The following is a 23,797-nucleotide window of genomic DNA, read 5'->3' as shown; positions in this document are numbered from 1 at the left end:
CATACTGCAGAGAAAAACTGCATTCTGGCATGCAGAAACAGTCACTACACACAATAAGCAACAGAAGGTTTTAGTAAGGCTAAACAGACAGGCGCTTTGACAGTGGAAAGAAAGCTGAAGATATGGGTCGCATCTACACAAGTTACAAGCCGCTTATGACATTAATACCAAAGATAAGGTGGCTAGGCTGAGAGAGAGAGGCAGTGAGAGAAAGAGAGCACTGTGGTTGAGCAGAAGGGTACCTCTTATCCAGTGTTAGTCAGCGTAGTAGAATGGAGACTGTAGCACTGCAACACATTCACCATACTGACAGAGGAATTCCTACCCAACTTCCAGAAGTCCATATTCCAACTTCACTTCCACAACCCAACCAAGACCAACGCAATTGAACCAAACAGCCATTCCCTCAAAAAAAACACCATTCCCTCAAAAAACCACCATTCCCTCAAAAAACCACCATTCCCTCAAAAAACCACCATTCCCTCAAAAAACCACCATTCCCTCAAAAAACCACCATTCCCTCAAAAAAACACCATTCCCTCAAAAAAACACCATTCCCTCAAAAAAACACCATTCCCTCAAAAAAACACCATTCCCTCAAAAAAACACCATTAGTCAATTTTGGGAATTTCAAAGAAGACCAGTGGAGAATATGTCTTCGAGAAGCCTTGGTGTGTACTACAGCCTGTCTGGTCAGCCTTACCTGCTGCTGTGCTGAGTATATGTAATGGGGTCATCAGCCCCATAACAAGCTGTATTACCGTCCTCCATCTCGCTGCTGGCTGCCGCGTTACCGTTGGCCTGGTTCTTATCTTTACCCCCTTTCCCCGTGAACAACTTCTGCAAGCTCTGGTTAAACCTGGGAGAAGAGGGGAGAGGGACACTGGTCAATGGCTCCCTTGTTCATCAACAGCCAATAACTGAATTGTATGCAGTGCTGTGAACTCTAGGGACTAGTTTGCTGGACACAGATTCATAAATGGATTTAACTCTCCATTGAAAAAAAAATACATTTTAGGACTAGGATTAATAGGTTTAATCTAGATCCTGTAAACTGTCCCTGTGTATACAGTAAACTGCAGCAAAATTGTTACAACTGGTCATATTTACAATAACTGTGGCAAACTCAGTCCTGCAACTTCTGGGGAATGTGAAACCATGTTATATATTTGACATCCTATGTATGCACACTTCTAATGATAGTATATACAGCCACCCCTGTGGACAGAATGGTCTGAAATAGTCAGTAATAGTCAGTGAGTAGGCTATTTTCCGAGTGGCTTTCATAATGGGTCATAGAAGGGCAGTCTGAGAAGTCCTTTCCTCCTAACTAGACAGGAGACAAGTGATATCCAGTTAAGTCTGGTGCTCTTTAGCCACTGCAGAGGGAGGATTAAAGTCTTATGGCTGGGCTGGGAGTGAGCAGGCTGGGGCTGAGACAGATTACTGGCAGCAGAAGTGACCTGGATGAACCAAGGCAGAAACAGACAGACAAACTCCCATCCCCCAGAAAATCAAGGGGGGACTCAAATTCAATATTTTTGCATTCAGTCTTTGTACATTTCTTAGAAATATATACAACATCTTAAAAGAGATGTTACGGAAAATGTAGACCTCTCACTTTGGGGTGGATGTGTCAATGTGTAGTTCGTATTTATTATGGATCCCCATTAGTTCCTGCCAAAGCAGCAGCTACTCTTCCTGGGGTCCAGCAAAATTAAGGCAGTTTATACAATTTTAAAATATTCACAACACACTGTGTTCCCTCAGGCCCCTACTTCACCACATATCTACAGTACTAAATCCATGTGTATGTATAGTGCGTATGTTATATTGTGTGTGTGTGTGCGCCATTGTTTGTGTTGCTTCACATGTACAATATATCACCAGAATTACGGTCTTACCTCAATTAGCCACCAAATGCCTAGGGTGTTTTCTGGAAGCTGTGCTTCACCATTTTCCCTACATTTTCCCCCATGTAGGCCAGCCCCCTAGCAATTCAAGTTCTAACCAATAATCTTCACCCCCTCGCCATTTGAGTGATAGCTAGCAAGATGAACACACAGCAGAGAGAGAGAGAGCAATGACGCGGTGCACATACAATAAAAGGCCCAAAGTATGTGCACACCCCTTCAAAAGGAGTGAATTTGGCTATTTCAGCCACACCCGTTACTGACAGGTGTATAAAATCGAGCACACCGCCATGCAATCTCCATAGACAAACATTGGCAGTAGAATGGTCCGTACTGAAGAGCTCAGTGACTTAACGTGGCACCGTTATAGGATGCCATCTCTCCAACCAGTCAAAATGCTGCCCTGCTAGAGCTGCACCAGTTAACGGTAAGTGCTGTAGTGAAGTGGAAACGTCCAAGATGAACAACGTCTCAGCCACAAGGTGGTAGGCCACACAAGCTCACAGAACAGGACCGCCGAGTGCTGAAGAGCACAGCATGTAAAAAGCATCTGTCCTCGGTTGCAACACTCACTACAGAGTTCCAAACTACCTCTGGAAGCAACGTCAGCACAAGACCTGTTCGTCGGGAGATTAATGAAATGGGTTTCCATGTCAGAGCAGTCGCACACAAGTTTAAGATCCCCATGCCCAATTCCAAGTGTCGACTGTAGTGGTTTAAAGCTTGTCGCCATTGGACTCTGGAGCAGTGGAAACGCGTACACTGGAATGATGAATCACACGTCACCATCTAGCAGTTCGATGGGCGAATCTGGGTTTGGCGGATGCCAGGAGAACGCTACCTACCCGTATGCATAGTGCCGACTGTAAAGTTTGGCGGAGGAGGAATAACGGTCCAAGTTCCACGGCGTACACGTCACCGACAAACTGAAATGGTCCACCCACACAAACAGTGTGGTGAAGGCGCAACAGCGCCTCGTCAACCTCAGGAGGCTGAAGAAATTTGTCTCGTCACCCAAAACGCTCACAAACTTCCAAAGCTGCACAATCGAGAGCATTCTGTCGGGCTGTATCAACGCCTGGTACGGCAACTGCACCGCTCTCTACCACAAGGCTTTCCAAAGGGCGGTGCGGTCTACACAACGCATCACCGGGGGCCAACTACCTGCCCTCCATGACACCTACAGCACCCGATGTCACAGGAAGGCCAAAAAGATCATGAAGGACCTCAACCACCCGAGCCACTGCCTGTTCACACCACTACCATCCATAATTTGAGGTCAGTACACGGGCAGCAAAGCTGGGACCGAGAGACTGAAATACAGCTTCTATCTCAAGGCCATCAGACTGCTAAACAGCAATCACTAACTCAGAGGCTGCTGCCTACTTTGAGACCCAATCACTGGCCACTTGAATAAATGGATCACTAGTCACTTTATACAATGCGACTTTAAATAATGGTTTAAAATGTCTATATTGCATTTAATACCATCTATTGTACTTTGCCTATGCCGCTCGGCCATATACATATATGTACATATTCTCATTCACCCCTTTACATTTGTATGTATTAGGTGGTTGTTGGGGAATTGTTAGATATTACTGCACTGTCAGAACTAGAAGCACAAGCATTTCGCTACACTCACATTAACATATGCTAACCATGTGTATGTGAGAAATAAAATGGGATTTGAATGTTTGGGCTAGCCCCCTTAGTTCAAGAGAAAGGAAATTCTAAACGCTACAGCATACAATGACATTCAAGACGAGTCTGTGCTTCCAACTTTGTGGCAACAGTTTGGGGAAGGACCTTTCCTGTTTCAGCATGACAATGCCCCCATGCACAAAGAGAGGTCCATATATAAATGTTTTTTTTTCGAGATTGGTGTGGAAGAACTTGACTGGCCTGCACAGAGCCCTGATCTCAACCCCATCGAACACCTTTGGGATGAATTTGAACACAGACTGCGAGCCAGGCCTAATCGCCCAACATCAGTGCCTGACCTCACTAATGCTCTTGTGGCTGAATGGAAGCAAGTCCCCGCAGCAATGTTCCAACATCTAGTGGAAAGCCTTCCCAGAAGAGTGGAGTCTGTTATAGCAGCAAAGTGGGGACCAACTCCATATTAATGCCCATGATTTTGGAATGACATGTTCAACAAGCAGGTGTCCACATACTTTTCACGTCTGCATATACAGTACCAGTCAAAAGTTGGGACACTACTCATTCCAGGGTTTTTCTTTATCTTTACTATTTTCTACATTGTAGAATAATAGTGAAGACATCAAAACTATGAATCATGTAGTAACCAAAACAAGTTTAAAAAAAACATAGATATATTTGAGATTCTTCAAAGTAGCCACGCTTGACAGTTTTGCACACTTAGCATTCTACAATGTAGAAAACAGTCAAAATAAAGAAAAACCCTTGAATTAGTAGGCGTGTCCAAACTTTTGACTGGTACTGAAGTAGTACACCATTTTATTTTTATTTTTTTCAGGGACCACTTTGGCTTGCTAGCTCTACTTTTAGAACTACTGGCTAACAAGTATACAAAAAGTACAGGAGAATCTCTTCAAGATATCTGCCCTCAGTTTCATTGGCCGTCCTGAGTTGCGTGATGTCACAGACTTAGTGGTGCAGTACTTACTTCATGATGAGGATGTATCCACAGTACATGAGCACCAACACCAGGCTTTCCCACCTGAGACGGACAGAGGGAGCACAGGCTCAGAGACAACAAATGATCTCCCAATATAGACCAATGAAATCACATCACAGTAACCCAATAAAATCACACATCGCCCAATAAGGAGCAGAGTTCAGGTACGTAACCAATGAAATATCAAGGTCATATTTAAAAAGGGCTGATCACTTACCACACCACCTTCTCATCGTAAATGAACTGGGGAGAAAGAGCACGGGCAGAAATTAAAACAATGCCAGTTAGGAATTATTTAATAAATATATTGTTTATGGTGGCATACAGTACATGTTAAGAGCAATTTAATGTCAGACTTACTGCAATAAGAGCTAGGATAGACAAGATGTAGTAGAATGAATCTCGGAAAACAGACCACCAACCCAACATTACGACCTAGAAAGAGAAAGAGTCAGGAAAGAGTTACTGAATACAAGAACAGGATCTAAAGGGTCTCAGTCTAGAAGTCCTGATCTAGGATCAGTTCCCCCTTTCTACGTATAGCGCATTTGGAAACTATTCAGAAACCCTGACTTTTTCCACATGTTGTTAGGTTTATAACCTTTAATATAATATTGATTCAATTGTTTTTACACACAATAACCCATAATGATGAAGCAAAAACAGGTTTACACATTTTTGCTAATTTATAAAAAATAAAATAAAAAAATGAAATATCACATTTACATAAGTATTCAAACCCTTTACTCAGTACTTTGTTGAAGCACCTTTGCTAGCGATTACAGCCTCGAGTCTTGGGTATGATGCCACAAGCTTGGCACACCTGTACTGGGGGAATTTCTCCCATTCTTATCTGCAGATCCTCTCAAGCTCTGTTAGGTTGGATGGAGTTGCGTTGCTGTTGTTCAAATTAGGTTCAAGTCCAGGCTCTGGGACACTCAAGGACATTGAGACTTGTCCCGAAGCCACTTCTGTCATCTTGGCTGTGTGCTTAGGGTTGTTGTCCTGTTGGAAGGTGAACCTTCGCCCCAGTCTGAGGTCCTGAGCACTCTGGAGCAGGTTTACATCAAGGATCGCTCTGTACTTTGCTCCGTTCATCTTTCCCTCAATCCTGACTAGTCTCCCAGTCCCTGCTGCTAAAAAACATCCCCACAGCATGATGCTGCCACTACCACGCTTCACAGTAGGGATGGTGCCATGTGTCCTCCAGATGTGATGCTTGGCATTCAGGCCAGAATAAACTATTAGTTTCATCAGACAGGAGAATCTTGTTTCTCATGGTCTGAGTGTCTTTAGGTGCCTTTTGGGAAACTCCAAACGGGCTGTCATGTGCCTTTTACTGAGGAGTGGCTTCCATCTGGTCACTCTACCATAAAGGCTAGATTTGTGGAGTGCTGCAGAGATGGTTGTCCTTCTGGAAGGATCTCCCATCTCCACAGAGGAACTCTGGAGCTCTGTCAGTGACCATCGGGTTCTTGGTCACCTCCCTGACCAAGGCCCTTCTCCCCCGATTGCTCAGTTTGGCCGGGCGACCAACTCTAGGAAGAGTCTTGGTGAATCCAAACGTATTCCATTTAAGAATGATGGAGGCCACTGTGTTCTTGGGGACCTTCATTGCTGCAGAAATGTTTTGGTACCCTTCCCCAGATCTGTGCCTCAAAACAATCCCGTCTCGGAACTATACGGACAATTCCTTCGACCTCATGGTTTTGGTTTTGCTTTGACATGCACTGTAAACTGTGGGGCCTTAAATAGACAGGCATGTGCCTTTCCAAATCATGTCCAATCAACTGAATTTACCACAGGCGGACACCGAATAACTTATTAACAAAGGATGATCAAAGGAAACAGGATGCACCTGAGCTCAATTTAGGGTCTCAGAGCAAAGGGCCTGAATACTTACAGTTGAAGCTAGAAGTTTAGACACTTAGGTTGGAGTCATTAAAGCTTCTTTTTCAACCACTCCAAAGTTCTTGTTAACAAACTACAGTATTGGCAAGTCGGTTAGGACATCTACTTCGTGCAGGACAAGTCACTTTTTCCAACAATTGTTGACAGAGATTATTTCACATATAATTCACTGTATCACAGTTCCAGTGGATCAGAAGTTTACATACACTAAGTTGACTGTGCCTTTAAACAGCTTAGAAAATTCCAGAAAACGATGTCATGGCTTTAGAAGCTTCTAATTGGCTAATTGACATCATTTGAGTCAATTGGAGGTGTACTTGTGGATGTATTTCAAGGCCTACCTTCAAATCAGTGCCTCTTTTGCTTGAAATTCATTAGGTATTTTTTTTTTTTAATCAGCCAAGACCTCAGAAAGATATTGTAGACCTCCACAAGTCTGGTTCATCCTTGGGAGCAATTTCCAAACGCCTGAAGGTACCACGTTCGTCTGTACAAACAATGGTATGCAAGTATAAACACCATGGGACCACACAGCTGTCATACCGCTCAGGAAGGTGACACGTTCTGTCTCCTTGAAATGAACGTACTTTGGTGCGAAAAGTGCAAATCAATCCCAGAACAGCAAAGGACCTTGTGAAGATGCTGGAGGAAACAGGTACAAAAGTATCTATATCCACAGTAAAACGAGTCCTATATCGACATAGCAAGGAAGAAGCCATTGCTCCAAAACAGCCATAAAAAAGTCAGACTACGGTTTGCAACTGCACATGGGGTCAAAGATAGTACTTTTTGGAGAAATGTCCTCTTGTCTAATGAAACAAAAATAAAACTGTTTGGCCATAATGACCATTGTTATGTTTGGAGGAAAAAGGGGGAGGCTTGCAAGCCAAAGAATACAATCCCAACCGTGAAGCACGGGGGTGACAGCATCATGTTGTGGGGTGCTTTGCTGCAGGAGGGACTGGTGCACTTCACAAAATAGATGGCATCATGAGGAAGTAAAATTATGTGGATATATTGAAGCAACATCAAGACATCAGTCAGGAAGTTAAAGCTTGGTCGCAAATGGTTCTTCCAAATGGACAATGACCCCAAGCATACTTCCAAAGTTGTGGCAAAATGGCTTAACGACAACAAAGTCAAGGTATTGGAGTGGCCATCACAAAGCCCTGACCTCAATCCTATAGAAAATGTGGGCAGAACTGAAAAAGCGTGTGCGAGCAAGGAGGCCTTCAAACCTGACAGTTACACAAGCTCTGTCAGGAGGAATGGGCCAAAATGCACCCAACTTATTGTGGGAAGGTTGTGGAAAGCTACCCGAAACGTTTGACCCAAGTGAAACAATTTAAAGGCATTGCTACCAAATTCTAATTGAGTGTATGTAAACTTTTGACCCACTGGGAATGTGATGAAAGAAATAATTCTCTCTATCATTCTGACATTTCACATTCTGAAAATAAAGTGATGACCCTAACTAATAACAGGGCATTTTTACTAGGAATAAAAGTCAGGAATTGTGAAAAACTGAGTTTAAATGCATTTGGCTAAGGTGTATGTAAACTTCCGAGAAATACGGTATTTGTTAATTTTTAATACATTTGCAAAAATGTCAAAAGAAATCTGTTTTCACTTTGTCATTATGGAGTATTGTGTGCCGATTGCTGATGATTTTACATTGTTTTAATGGGTCTGAATACTTTCTGAAGGCTCTGTAATCCTATTCATTATCATCTAAAAAAGGCAAAACTGATCCTAGATCAGCACTCCTGCTCTTTCTGAACACGGGCCCAGAAATATGCTTTCCAAGACAAACATCGACAGTCAACAGGACATGGTTCACCTTAGGGGAACTCAATCTTCCCATTTATTTCTCAGCCCATCAGTGATCCAAACGCAAATGCTGCACTAAACGAGACCTGCACGCACACATACGTACAAAGAAACACACACAGAAACACAAACACACCTGTCCGGCGAAGATTCCGCACACACCGATGATGCACAGGATATTGAAGACGGCTGAGCCAACGATTGTCCCCACCCCCACGTCACCGTGGGTGATGAAGACACCTGCACAGAGGGAGGGAGCCAACCACAATCAGCCCTGACAACAGCCATCTGGGAGAGTGTGTGTGTGTGTGTGTGTGTAGGTGTGTTTTTTATATTTGGATATATTGGTGTGTGTGTTGGTTAAACTCCGGTGAACAGATACACGTAGGGTCTGTCAGAAGACTGTGGGATGCGATGATTAAGTCACTGTTTTCCGGTACGCAGGTTTTTTTAGACACTGATCATTTGGACAAATCACAGTTTCCCAGGAGTTGACATCTTTCACATTTCAGAAGGGGGAGGGGGACATTTGGTTCATGCTTTGTCTGAAAGTTTATGTTTAGGAGAGGGGGGTGGAGACTTCTCTAGTATGGCTAGTATTTTATCCCATACCTCTCTCCACAGAACATAATCCTGCATCTGACGCAATATTTTACTTCTGGGTATCAGAGATTGTGTCGATGTGAGTGTGAATATGCCGGTGTGTGTGTGTGTGTGTGTGTGTGTGTGGTGGTGGTGGTGTGTCATATCTTACCAATGACAGAGGCAAACAGCTCTGGAGCAGAACTCCCAGCTGCCATAAAAGTGGCTCCGGCAACATCCTCACTTAGGTCTAGTTTCTGACGGACAGAAAGAGACGAGACCAGAGTGCTTACTCAAGGTGAGCTTCCAAAAATCTTTGCATTTAAATGTGGCACTTCACACCCAAATCAATCATAGAATAGAGAAGAACTTCATTAGGAATATTTGATTCAGTTCTCAAAGAATATTGATTAGTGAAAGTATTACTTGAGAAGTAAAGTGCCAACCTAGCTACTATGTTAGCAGAAAACCGTGTTCAGAACATAAGGCCAAATATCTCTGACCACTTTCACCAGATTGGGTTCATAACAAGGGTGGGGGAAAACTGTCCCTCACCTCACAGATCTTCTCCAGCGATGTCACAAAGTAGTCGTCACAGATTATAGCCAGGGCCAGAAACATATAGAGGGCCTGCGGAGAGACGGGAGAGAAGTCAGGGTGTGTGTGCGAGCATACGTGTCAAACATTAACTCAGCAGAAATTGGCTGAACTGATAGGAAACTTGGCAGATGAAAAAAGGAATGAAGGAAGATGAAGGATGAACCTAGAGAGCACTATCGACCAATCCCAAAATGGTCCCCTAGCACACAGCTGCTAGGTATGATGTAGATCTGAGAGGATTACAAACATCTAGGATTACATACGTAAGGTAATAAATGTGGGGAACATTCTACCTGACATATCTGAAGGAACTGCTACTACCAGGTAGAATGATAGCCATCTGATCTGGGATTGATACAATCACTTTGAAAATTGTTTGTATATGTCATTGCTTAGACATTAACTGAAGTGCATACTGCATAATATCCCCCTAGCCTGGTCCCAGATCTATTTGTGCTGTATAGCCAACTATTATATAATTTAAGCCAAATAACCATAGCATTTGGCAAGACAGCACAAAGAGATGTGAGCAGGCAATTGTTCCTTAGAAGTTTTTTTTCTTCTCACTCCCACAATGCTATTTCAGTACAGCTGACGTGATAGATATATAAATTATAGATCAAGACTGACATCACTGGGTCCAGAGGGTGTTGTGCTCCAACCCAGCCACATGGGGCACTGTAGGACCAGCAAATAATTGGCTCCAATTTACCATTTGTCCTCTCATCTCACCCTCATAGCATTACATTAAATGAATCAAGATTCTTCTTAACTTCACACCTATTACATGTGATATTTATTTTGTTTATTTATACAGCTAAGTCGATTAAGAACACATTCATATTTACAATGAAGACCTGTAAAATTGAGGAAAGGTTCCTAGACCGGGGCTGAACCCAGCGGGACAGAACCCCTAGACCAGGGCTGAACCCAGCGGGACAGAACCCCTAGACCAGGGCTGAACCCAGCGGGACAGAACCCCTAGACCAGGGCTGAACCCAGCGGGACAGAACCCCTAGACCAGGGCTGAACCCAGCGGGACAGAACCCCTAGACCAGGGCTGAACCCAGCGGGACAGAACCCCTAGACCAGGGCTGAACCCAGCGGGACAGAACCCAGCAGGACAGGGTTTGCTGTTAGTGAGGATACAGAAGGGGGCAGGAGCCCATGCTTTGGGTCAAATTAGTGTGAGATCAAGCTGGTGTGGTGGAGAACGGAGACGAGGTATGCCAGTCCATTCAATGGGTGGCCTAATTAAAAACACATGTTGACCAAAGGGTCAAATAAATCAAATTGGGGTGACTAAATCAGTGGAGGCCAGACAAAAAAAGCAGTCAAATATCAGGAAAATAGCATCGCCTCCAGAGCATATAAAACAATACAGCTAAGATACACATGACATGTAGTATTTTCAGATTTTAGTGTACGCTTTTAGATATTAATGCAAAATTCATGTTATTTTTCAAAGATGTCTCGCAAAAACACAGTATCTCTGTGAAATGTCAGAGCACTTAGCATACCACAAGTTTTTTATTTTCAAAGCCTTTTACATTTATTTCAGTTTGTGTCATGTTAATTTGGCTTTTTGCGACCACCACGCGTAAAAACCTCAAGTCGCTGTGAGAAAGCACACCGCTCGGTCAACAGAGCTCAGTGTGTATTATGGGATGTATTAGGTTACGAAATCAAACTTTTAGACATAATGTTAATGATATGGTTGAGACAGACCCCCTGAACGATTCACAACATGAACAATCATATTTGTCTTTGTAAAATGAATTTTAGAACAGAAGTGAAATGTCATCACCAAAGTACATTTTTCACCCACTCTGGGCAGTGTGAGTTGACACCCTACCCTTAGTGCCCTACCCCCAGACACCTCTTGATAATACTGGGCGGTACCAGACATTTCTTACCCACTGAAACCGAGGAGATCACTTGACCCCTTAAATATTTTCAATTTTCAGGATAAAAAAAAATACAAGATATAAAACATAATTAATGTGAAGATATTGAATTAAGCCATCAGTACCCCCGCAAATATTTGTGGTGAAAACTCCAGGCATCATTCTAAGACCAAGGTCTAGGTGGAGTCATTCCCATATTACTTACACCTTTCATACCGGGGCAATCAAGAAGTCAACCAACTAGGGCTAATGACGAGAGGTTGATTTTGGACTGGACCAGTGATGAAAGCATCATAATTAGTAATAGATGCATTCAAAGAGCTGCCTTACCGCCACTATGTGCAGCAGGACGGCCCCACTCTTGCGCTCGTTGTTGGTGAAAAGGTCTTCAGGGAACTCCTTGATCGCTGAGGAGAGAAAACATCACCGCATGTCAGTAATGTGACTGATGTGCCAGATGTCCCCACTCCAAGGATGAGGTCACCTTGTGACGTGGTGGTGGTGGCACTGACCAAGAGGTTTGTAAGACTTTGAAAATGTTCCAGTCAACTCCGAAACACATTACTTAATTTCTGTGGTGACGCGATTGACAAAGAGGTTTGTAAAGACAATGCGTGTACAATAAATGTCAACTCCAAAACACAACTTCATTTCTGTTTGCATTATGTCACCAATGGACCCATCCTCAGCGCCTAAAATAATGACTGAGGTAATTCTCATAGGGCATGAACTGGTTTGTGTGTTCAGTAGGGAGAAACAGTTCAGAAACAGAGATATACTACCTGAACTTGTTCAATATGAAACCCTTGTTTTCCATTGCAAACATTTCAAAGAGCTTTCTTTACAGTGTGCCCTACTGAACACGGCCCTGATAGAGTGCAAGGAAGCTAGGTGGCGACACAGACACAAGGCTCATTCACCACCTCTAAACCTGGCCAGAAGCCCATGAAAAAACACCAGAAGCCCTTTAAAACCTGGCCAGAACACAGGTTGACCCCTGACTCTACTGAACCCTGTACTGCTCAAAAACGTGGTCACTCTGCTGAGCATCTGGCCACAGCAGTGAGCAACAGACTGGCCCTCCATGGGACCCAGCTAGTGTCTGGAGTAGGAATGTTGTGTCCACCAGAGGTCAGATTTACACCCACCTGCATGTACCTTCTCTTCCCATTACTTCCATCATGTAGAATAATGTCACAGGCAATCACAATACCAGACAATGAAGTTATATGATCCTAGATTGTCCAAACGCCACCATAGGCTACATGTAGATCAGCTCTCCTGCATTTGCACATGGCTTGATACAATAGTCTGTGGAAAGCGTTTAACACAAGCGAAACAATCATGCATTACCGTTCAAATAGCCAGCAGAAGTACTAAGCACAGATTCATACAGAGTATGCACCAATAACCTACATTTGATCTTCTGCGGCATATCGACTAACGAAATGGCAGTGATCACCTGAGACCCTATACCAGTGCACCTGTCCCACACCTAGTGCAATACACCATCTATATACATTAGACGGCGCACATGACTGATTCACTAACCCAAGTTCTAAATCCTCCTTGGCAACACTGCTTTGGCCCAACTCTTCCAAGGGATATCATATGATATTACAGTAGCTTATGACATCCCTTCCCCCAGTAGACATGCAGGTATGGACGAGGAAAGAGAGAGTTTAAATGTCAGATCGGGGATTCCCGTTGGTCGCTGTCCATGAAGCTTAATCTCTGCTAGCAGCATGAATTGTTTATACACTGCTCAAAAAAATAAGGGGAACACTTAAACAACACAATGTAACTCCAAGTCAATCACACTTCTGTGAAATCAAACTGTCCACTTAGGAAGCAACACTGATTGACAATAAATTCCGCATGCTGTTGTGCAAATGGAATAGACAAAAGGTGGAAATTATAGGCAATTAGCAAGACACCCCCAAAAAAAGAGTGATTCTGCAGGTGGTGACCACAGACCATTTCTCAGTTCCTATGCTTCCTGGCTGATGTTTTGGTCACTTTTGAATGCTGGTGGTGTTCTCACTCTAGTGGTAGCATGAGACGGAGTCTACAACCCACACAAGTGGCTCAGGTAGTGCAGTTCATCCAGGATGGCACATCAATGCGAGCTCTGGCAAAAAGGTTTGCCGTGTCTGTCAGCGTAGTGTCCAGAGCATGGAGGCGCTACCAGGAGACAGGCCAGTACATCAGGAGACGTAGAGGAGGCCGTAGGAGGGCAACAACACAGCAGCAGGAGCGCTACCTCCGCCTTTGTGCAAGGAGTAGCACTGCCAGAGCCCTGCAAAATGACCTCCAGCAGGCCACAAATGTGCATTTGTCTGCTCAAACGGTCAGAAACAGACTCCGTGAGGGTGGTATGAGGGCCCGACGTCCACAGGTGGGGGTTGTGCTTACAGCCCAACACCGTGCAGGACGTTTAGCATTTGCCAGAGAACACCAAGATTGGCAAATTCGCCACTGTCGCCCTGTGCTCTTTACAGATGAAAGCAGGTTCACACTGAGCACATGTGACAAACGTGACAGAGTCTGGAGACGCCGTGGAGAACGTTCTGCTGCCTGCAACATCCTCCAGCATGACCGGTTTGGCGGTGGGGCAGTCATGGTGTGGGGTGGCATTTCTTTGTGGGGACGCACAGCCCTCCATGTGCTCGCCAGAGGTAGCCTGACTGCCATTAGGTACCGAGATGAGATCCTCAGACCCCTTGTGAGACCATATGCTGACACATGCACATTTGTGGCCTGCTGGAGGTCATTTCCACCTTTTGTCTATTCCATTTGCACAACAGCATGTGAAATTTATTGTCAATCAGTGTTGCTTCCTAAGTGAACAGTTTGATTTCACAGAAGTGTGATTGACTTGGAGTTACATTGTGTTGTTTATGTGTTCCCTTTATTTTTTTGAGCAGTGTATTAGCGCAGTGTCGTTCCTTTGCCACGTGACAAAGTCCCCACACAGAAATGTCTGAGAGTCCTCCCGAGTTCGGATGCTGCATGTCACAACAGATAGTCAACAAAAGCAATATGTGAAATTCAGTGCGGAAAAATATTACACCATTGACCAGATTTTGCCCATTGTATTTATGAAGGCAGTCAATGTGGCGAAAGCTTCGTGTAGGCTACTGTTCTGGAGATCACAGGTGCAATAAATTAAAACGACAGCTGCGCACGAGGAGGCTATGTAACATAACATTAATAGCCCAATTCGGGAAATACCACAGGCATCATTAACTTGACTCGTTTGGCAATGACGACTACAAAGCTTAGAGGAATCAAATAGAGCTGCCATCCAAGTAAATAACATACGTTTCCCCTAGAGTGGCTTTAACCCGCTCCCTGTACAGTCCACGTTTGCCAGTCACGTCTTCCAATGCCGACTCGTTTGTTGTGAGTCAATCAATCATTGAATGGCTCTACCAGCCATCACCATCTCTCCCTCTTTGTAGTTAATGGCACAATCCCTTGGTGCCACGATACAATCAGGTCTGGCTGTGCGCGTGGTATAAATAGGTACAATAGCAAAAAAGTACTTAGAGGACGCGACCGGAGCTAGCGCACAGTTGGGCGGAGGGAGGGGGTCGCCTCTCGCTCACCGCGTTGAACCGGACACCGTCTGCGCAGGGTTTGCCTGTGTCCTTTCCTGCGGAGGTCAGTCCGGACACGAACATGCTGCAACAGCCCTTTGCCACACGGGGATATGCGGAGAGTTCGCTAGGCTACTGCAGACAGAAAGGGGAGCAGCCCTTAGGAGGGCGCGTGCTGCTTGATTAAATGACGCGTCTCAAACCTGGCCCAAGAATAGCATCATATAGACTAGCTAGATTAATACCTTCACATAGCGAGCATATAAATAACCTTGGCCTTTCTGCCAAATGTCTCGCTATTAATTGGAAGAACGTCATTATGCATCGATATAGTTTTTCCGCCAGTGTTGTTTAAACATTGGCAATCTGCGGTTTCTACATCCATTCTTAGACGTTTAAAATTAATATATACCCTTCGATTGTTGAATAATAAAACGTGTTTTACTTTTGTTTACAAACGTAGTTGTAAACAAACACTGTATAGCATGGTTAAAACTATCATTTTGATATAATGGTCAGTCCTTGCCTCCATAGCTCTGTCCATGAGTTTGAGAGGGGTTACATTTATCCAGCCCCATCCCTCAGCTGTTCACCAAGTCAGTGGTTGGGTTGCCGATTTATTGTTTGAAATGCTGATTCACCCTTTTAAAAAAGGCGGCACACAAGTGGGATCCAGAGGTGACGGTAATTGCACTGACAACCCGCTGCTGCGTTGTGCACGTTGTTGCAGTTTGTCAGTGTGAGGAAACCTTTTGGGGGATATCTTTTTGGAGTAGGCGATGTATCATTCAGTTTCAACCCGAGTCAACTTTGAAATAATGTTCTTGTTGGATTTAAAAAAAATAAAAAGTCTCTCACCCCCCTTCCTACACATGCATAAGAGAGGTATATCTGTACCAGCTAAATGTGTAAAATGGACACCGCACCACTTTGATATGAATGTCAAGTGGCACACCATACATTAATGCATTGCCATAATGTAACTTCAAAATCACATGCAGTGATACACCTTGGCCCCGGTATAGACACTCAAGTTGTACAACTGATGTACGAACACAATGGTTGTGATCCAACGGAGAGTTTCCACAAAGTCTGCATTTATTATGGTTTAGAAAAACTCTCCTGTTATGAATCACATCTCGTGCCAAATGTGTTGCACATCAGTTGAACAACTTGTGTACAGGACCCTAATCCACAAAGTCATACTAAAAGCATGCCAATGGGAATCAATTTCAACCAGAATACCTTTAGTTATGAAAAAACAACGTACAAAGTAGTAGGCTAAGATAAAGTCTGAGTGACATATTGCACACATGCAAGGTTAAAATAGTTTGGTGCCTTTAAATAATGCTAACTTCTATCATATTAGTTTGTGCCAACGATAGTAGCAGTGAATGCTGTCATAGCAGCTTTACGTCACTTGAGCTGAGCCATCTGACTCAAAATACAATGTTAAAAATGATTTTATTTCCACCGAATATGACCTTTTTAAATGCCCAATTAGTATTTTAGTCAGTCTACAAAATGTGCATTCTATTAATATTGTTTTCCACAATGGCATTTAGTGTAAACCGGTATCAATGTGTGGCATTAACAAGCTACATTTCATACCACGTAAATACAGTGTGCTCAATGGACCTTGTGAAAAGGACAACAGCAGAATAACCTCCTTTGTCACATTGTTGTTGAATTTGTTTGGGATTGTTTCATTGGGAAGTCTAACTGGGAAGGCAGAGAGAAACGTCTATTAATAAATCACTGGATTTTCTGTTTGGACACCTGACGAGTGGCGGCTGCTTATGCAAGAAAATGCTGGCAACACTTTTGTTTATCCGTCTCCTCCACACCCACACACCACAGCCCCAGGAGTAATCTAAGTCCACAGAGCTCTGTTGGAGGGTTTACCAGCACAAGCCTTTGCCCTGCTAGTGCGAACCACTGGCACACTGGTTGGTTAATGAGATTCTTATCCAATCATCTCCCGCAGATGATACCAGATCCTATAGGCCACAACTGTCTGGACATTAGGCCTGTGATCATAAGTAGCTCTAGTGCTCTCCTGGCCACGTCTCTCTCTCTCTCTCTCTCTCTCACACACACTAAATACATTTGTTAAGCTTGGACTTGACATACAGATCTTCATATGTATTGGTACATCAACATGACTGAATAGGCTGTGTGTGTGTGTGTGTGTGTGTGTGTATAGTACACGGATATGGTCTGCCATATTTAATGCATGCATTTCATGTTCTTATCCGGGTGCACCTAGGGCTGTGGCGGTCACAAAATTGCATCAGCTGGTGATTGTCATGCAAATGACTGTCAGTCTCCTGGTAATTGACCATTAATTAAGAAACTCATTTAGCATCTTCTGGCTTCCACACAGCCATTGATTCAGACCTTTGGAACATCTACATTTTAAAATGTCTGGACCATCTACATTTTAAAATGTCTCAAATCCATGTGGTATAGCCTACACCTTCATAATAAATCCATTCTTTATTTTGGACAGGTCTAAAGCAACATGATATGAAGAAAATGTAGTCTATTTCAGAAGAACAGAATAGCATGCTCTGAGTTGTCATTATGTTAGGTCCTGATCTGGCTATGCCAAATGGCTGTGGGCTACACTAGTTCATTTAGCAGACAAGATTTGCTTAAAATTCCATGGCATTATTTTATAGTATGAAGAATACAATTGAACAAAGCTGAATTGAATAGAAAGGATATTTCCTCTAACGGATTTGAGGGAGCGCGCACATGCAGCTATTCTGTGTTGAGTTAAAACTTCTTAAGACTAGGGGGCGCAGTTTTCGCTTTTGGCTAAAAAGGCGTACCCATTTGAAACGGCCTATTTCTCAGCCCAAGAAACTAGAATATGCATATAATAGTCAGATTAGGATAGAAAACACTGAAGTCTCCCAAAACTGATTTTTTTATTTTTTTTTATTTGAAAAACACCCTGAAGATGGATTATAAACAACGTTTTACATGTTTCTGTGGACATTATGGATATAATTTGGAATTTTTTCCGCCGTTGTCGCGAACGCTCTTTCCGGTGGATTCCTGGGCATAACGCAGCAAACAAACGGAGGTATTTGGACATAAAAAATATCTTTATGGAACAAAGGGAACATTTGCTGTCTAACTGGGAGTCTCGTGAGTGAAACCATCCGAAGATCAAAGGTAAACAATTAATTTGATTGCTTTTCTGATTTGTGACCAAGTTACCTGACGCTAAGTGTTCTTATTGTTTTGTCGAGTGATCGATACATTTACACAAATGCAAGTATTGCTTGCGCTGTAAAGCATAATTTCAAAATCTGAGACGACAGATGGATTAACAAAAGGCTAAGCTGTGTTTTGCAATATTGCACTTGTGATATCATGAAATTATATTATATACCGTTCGCGCTAGACTACGCTATGCTAGTCAGCGTCTCTGATGACAAATATCCCGGCTCCGGGATGGGGAGTCCAGAAAGGTTAATTAACATAGAAATAGGTACTCCTAGATGTTTGAGTTAATATAACTTTAGTTCTACAAACGTTGGGCTATATGTTTTGATTTTTAATACATTGTAAGGCTGCATGACGCAACTCTAATGATGATCATTTTTTAAAAGTATTTAATTCACAATTTGACAAGCAATGTCTTGAATTTCCCGGCGGCATCGCCTTTGTGTGACGTAATGCACCCTAAAAAAAAAAAATCTATGACTTTTGCGACCAGTGGCCATTGTGCCCTTGTCCCGGAGTGCTGCGTTGTGCCCGTCTCTGAGTACTGCGCACTCCGAAGCACCTCACATGGCTCTCCATCACGTGATTGGGTCTCTCAGGCTACAAGCGAAGGCCGATACATTGGGGACATAACTGCGTGCATTATTATCCAATTACGAGGTGCATAATTGAAGATACCCCATTGTACAAAAGTTGACCTATTCTAGTCTGTGTGAGAAATAAATATTCCAAACATAGTCTGGGACAGTTGTGGGATGCGATCGATCCCAAATGAATTAATAGGCTATTTATTCACATAAGCACAGCAATGAGCACATAGCAGTAGCTATAAGCAAATATTCAATTTTTGGGAAAACACCATTATCAAAAGTGACCTTAAATGCAATTATGCATGTAAGGCTTTTACTATAAAAAGGTGCATTTTTATGGAGAAAATTAGCTTCCCCAATATTGAAACTCACGTGCTGCTTATGTATACCAGTTTGGCTCTACACTCTTTGTAAAGTAGATGAATGTGCTTAATTTTAAAGAAGTTATTTGGCCACTTTCGTTGTGATACAAACCTTATCAAAACATATAGGCCAGGCTACTACATGAGTTGTGCGACTAAGATTTTAAAAAGTCAGTGAAAATATATAATTCACAAGTGATTGGCTAATATTGTCACCCATCAGACTTTTCTTAATTTAACCCTTCTGTTGTGTTTGTTTCTTGTTCATTAATTCTGTGTACCTGGTCCAAAATGACCACCCCGTTTTAGCTGATTATAAATCCATAATAATACATATATTATCACCTAATGTTGTGTTATATCTTTCTATTACAAGTTTGAACTTATATTTGTTATTTATGGCCCCGTAGGCCTAACAACTCGCTTGAGAAAATAAAAAAATTAAGTATACTGTATGGATTATTCTGACTATAACAAAGTCAGATGAAACATATTGTGCTATTTATCACAGCCTACTTTGTGTCAAAGTTTAACAAGGACTCTCTCCTCCTCACCAGTGTCATGATCAGAGATATGATCAAGAGCCTCACATACAGTATATCATTGTGCTGACACCGCATGAATTGTGAGCAAGGCCTCAAAAAAGCTTTATATACCAGAGCTGCGAGAAAAGTTCTATATATTATTGAAACAATGTTGCAATTGTTTGTGAGAATGCCAACAGGTGTGGTTCCCATGGGGGAAGATTCTATTTGGGGAAAGGGGGTTGTCATGGAAGCCAAAAAAGGGGAGTCAGGTGTGTGTGCTCAAACACACATGCACGTGGGGGTCTGGGAGAGGAAGTGTGTCCATCTAATGAATGGGCATGTGCTTGAACTCAATTTTCTACACTAATTGTAGTCTCACATTCATTTCTAATGACCGGTAAGATTACAGGTGAACAAATGTTAAATAAAACACTAAAAATGTAATGAAAATCATCAAAATGTATTTTGTGTGTTCAGATGCCCTGTGTGGACAAAGTCATGGAACCTTATACACTGCTCAAAAAAATAAAGGGAACACTTAAACAACACAATGTAACTCCAAGTCAATCACACTTCTGTGAAATCAAACTGTCCACTTAGGAAGCAACACTGATTGACAATACATTTCACATGCTGTTGTGCAAATGGAATAGACAAAAGGTGGAAATTATAGACAATTAGCAAGACACCCCCCAAAACAGGAGTGATTCTGCAGGTGGTGACCACAGACCACTTCTCAGTTCCTATACTTCCTGGCTGATGTTTTGGTCACTTTTGAATGCTGGCGGTGCTTTCACTCTAGTGGTAGCATGAGACGGAATCTACAACCCACACAAGTGGCTCAGGTAGTGCAGCTCATGCAGGATGGCACATCAATGCGAGCTGTGGCAAGAAGGTTTGCTGTGTCTGTCAGCGTAGTGTCCATAGCATGGAGGCGCTACCAGGAGACAGGCCAGTACATCAGGAGACGTGGAGGAGGCCGTAGGAGGGCAACAACCCAGCAGCAGGACCGCTACCTCCGCCTTTGTGCAAGGAGTAGCACTGCCAGAGCCCTGCAAAATGACCTCCAGCACATTTGTGGCCTGCTGGAGGTCATTTCCACCTTTTGTCTATTCCATTTGCACAACAGCATGTGAAATTTATTGTCAGTGTTGCTTCCTAAGTGGAAAGTTTGATTTCACAGAAGTGTGATTGACTTGGAGTTACATTGTGTTGTTTAAGTGTTCCCTTTATTTTTTTGAGCAGTGTATGACAATCAGATTAAATGAGCTACATTTTTCAGAGAGGAAAACTTGTAAAATCGGTCCAATTCGACCAGAACACAGCAGGAGGGTTAATCTTGTCTTTACATATAAATTCAGCAAAAAAGAAACATCCTCAGTCAACTGCGTTTATTTTCTGCAAACTTAAGACGTGTAAATATTTGTATGAACATAACAAGATTCAACAACATACAAACTGAACAAGTTCTACAGACATGTGACTAACAGAAATGGAATAATGTGTCCCTGAACAAAGGGGGGGAGGGCGTCAAAATCAAAAGTAACAGTCAATGCAGCTGGTGGCCACACCAGATACTAAGTACTACAGTGCATCTCCTCCTCATGCACTGCACCAGATTTTCCAGTTCTTGCTGTGAGATGTTACCCCACTCTTCCACCAAGGCACCTGCAAGTTTCTGGATATTTCTGGTGGGAATGGCCCTAGCCCTCACCCTCCGATCCAACAGGTCCCAGACGTGCTCAATGGGATTGGGATCCGAGCTCGTCACTGGCCATGGCAGAACACTGACATTCCTGTCTTGCAGGAAATCACGCACAGAACGAGCAGCATGGCTGGGGGCATTGTCATGCTGGAGGGTCATGTCAGGATGAGCCTGCAGGAAGGGTGGTCCCGTGGTCCCGTGTGGCTCAGTTGGTAGAGCATGGCGCTTGCAACGCCAGGGTTGTGGGTTCAATTCCCACGGGGGGACCAGGATGAATATGTATGAACTTTCCAATTTGTAAATCACTCTGGATAAGAGCGTCTGCTAAATGACTTAAATGTAAATGTTGTCACATGAGGGAGGAGGATGTCTTCCCTGTAACGCACAGCGTTGAGATTGCCTGCAATGACAACAAGCTGAGTCTGATGCTGCTGTGACACACCGCCTCAGACCGTGACGGACCCTCCACCTCGATCCCGCTCCAGAGTACAGGCCTCGGTGTAACGCTCAAGCCCGCAGTCCAATCTCTCTCAGCCTATTGCGGAGAGTCTGAGCACTGATGGAGTGATTGTGTGTTCCTGGTGTAACTCGGGCAGTTGTTGTTGACATCCTGTACCTGTCCCGCAGGTGTGATGTTCGGATGTACCGATCCTGTGCAGGTGTTGTTACACGTGGTCTGCCACTGCGAGGACGATCAGCTGTCAATCCTGTCTCCCTGTAGCGCTGTCTTAGGCGTCTCACAGTACGGACATTGCAATTTATTGCCCTGGCCACATCTGCAGTCCTCATGCCTCCTTGCAGCATGCCTAAGGCACGTTCACACATGAGCAGGCACCCTGGGCATCTTTATTTTGGTGTTTTTCAGAGTCAGTCGAAAGGCCTCTAGTGTCCTAATTTTCATAACTGTGACCTTAATTGCCTACCGTCTGTAAGCTGTTAGTGTCTTAACGACCGTTCCACAGGTGCATGTTCATTATTTGTTTATGGTTCATTGAACAAGCATGGGAAACAGTGTTTAAACCCTTTACAATGAAGATCTGGGAAGTTACTTAGATTTTTACGAATTATCCTTGAAAGACAGGGTCCTGAGAAAGGGACGTTTCTTTTTTTGCTGAGTTTATTACATAAGATATGTGAAATTTGTTTTGATTTAGAATGGACCATTATCATGCACCTGTCTCGAAACAGGGGCAGGCAAAAAAATACATGTCATCTATGCACTTAGAGGAAATGGAGGACACTTTTCCCCGTGGTTTATTTTCATGCCAGCCAGGTAGGCTATACTCCTGTTGTAAAGAGAAGCAATGTGCTAAATATTAGGAAAGTTGAGAAATAAATAGAAAGCCTATAGAAAGCTGATGGGATCCTCATTTTTTAGATAGAGTCCATCACTCTGTTCTCCCACAATAGCCTACAGAAATGTTGCGCAACATGAGCTCATTGGCTCTCATTAAGTGTTAGATTAGATTTTCAAGTACATTTGCATTGATGTCAGAGTGATTAGAGGGACACGAGTGTTGAGTACTGAGTACCAGGCAGTTAGCAAGTTTGGTAGGCTACTAATGACCATCAGCAGCATCAGGGCTTGGAGAAGCCTAATTACTGTGACTAAACGGTCACGTGGAATTTGACTGACTTCATGACTTGTGACCGTCGGTGTGGCGGTAATACGGTCACCACAACAGCCCTAGGTGCACCTTTCAAAATGTCCATTCACTTATCAGCCATAGTCAAACAGAACACATTAACCATGCTGTAATTTAATGCATTTAGTCTGTAATCTGACCGACAGATGTTATGTAAGGCCTCAGCATACAGGGCTCGGTATAGGGGTCCGTCTATCTGTTGTCCCGGACCCATATCAGGACAGACCGACCACTCATCGCACTAGCCAGTTCTGATACCATTCTGCCAAGGACTAAACCAGATCCATAAGGTACCCCACAAGAAATGCCATTGAAATTCATACCACAGCATGACAGAATATTACATTCTGATTGGTCAAAACATAATATTCAACTGGAAAATGTAAATGATGAAAGTTGCAAGTAACGAATCGCAATTCATTATTTGTAGATAATCTGGTCACGCAAATGAGTAATTGTCATTCGTTATGCCTGCCAATGATGTCTTAGGTACACAAGAATTATGTGACATCATCAATGGAGGCCCACATCATACAGTCCACTCTAGGGAGCTGGTCAGGGTCAGGCTGAACATCTGAGCATGTTGCCGTGGCACCTAGAAACCATGTCAACACTGCAAATCACACTGTTGGCATGTGGCGGTTGACGTACCAGTCCAAGCTGTTCCTCCCCGTCACAAGGCTGGGTAAACCCACTACACAACAGCCGCGCACACACATA

At 43.4% G+C, this 23,797-nt stretch overlaps 1 protein-coding gene across 1 annotated transcript in view; it reads right to left on the bottom strand.

Moving 5' to 3' along the window:
* LOC129825457 (sodium/potassium/calcium exchanger 4-like) overlaps positions 1 to 23,797 on the bottom strand; it is a 52,577-nt gene that overhangs the window by 11,322 nt on the left and 17,458 nt on the right. Inside the window, exons 3-10 of the mRNA XM_055885568.1 lie at positions 11,736 to 11,812; positions 9,454 to 9,528; positions 9,071 to 9,155; positions 8,453 to 8,556; positions 4,936 to 5,010; positions 4,793 to 4,818; positions 4,564 to 4,617; positions 762 to 859 (exon numbers count right to left, since the gene is read on the bottom strand). Coding sequence (XP_055741543.1) covers positions 762 to 859; positions 4,564 to 4,617; positions 4,793 to 4,818; positions 4,936 to 5,010; positions 8,453 to 8,556; positions 9,071 to 9,155; positions 9,454 to 9,528; positions 11,736 to 11,812 — 594 coding nt within the window. The remainder of the gene's footprint in view (positions 1 to 761; positions 860 to 4,563; positions 4,618 to 4,792; positions 4,819 to 4,935; positions 5,011 to 8,452; positions 8,557 to 9,070; positions 9,156 to 9,453; positions 9,529 to 11,735; positions 11,813 to 23,797) is intronic.

This window comes from Salvelinus fontinalis, chromosome 27 (genome assembly GCF_029448725.1).
Source record: "Salvelinus fontinalis isolate EN_2023a chromosome 27, ASM2944872v1, whole genome shotgun sequence".
In the NCBI taxonomy this organism is placed as follows: Eukaryota; Metazoa; Chordata; class Actinopteri; order Salmoniformes; family Salmonidae; genus Salvelinus; species Salvelinus fontinalis.
Note: the sequence above shows the minus strand (reverse complement) of the source record. Positions and strands in the feature narration are given on the sequence as shown.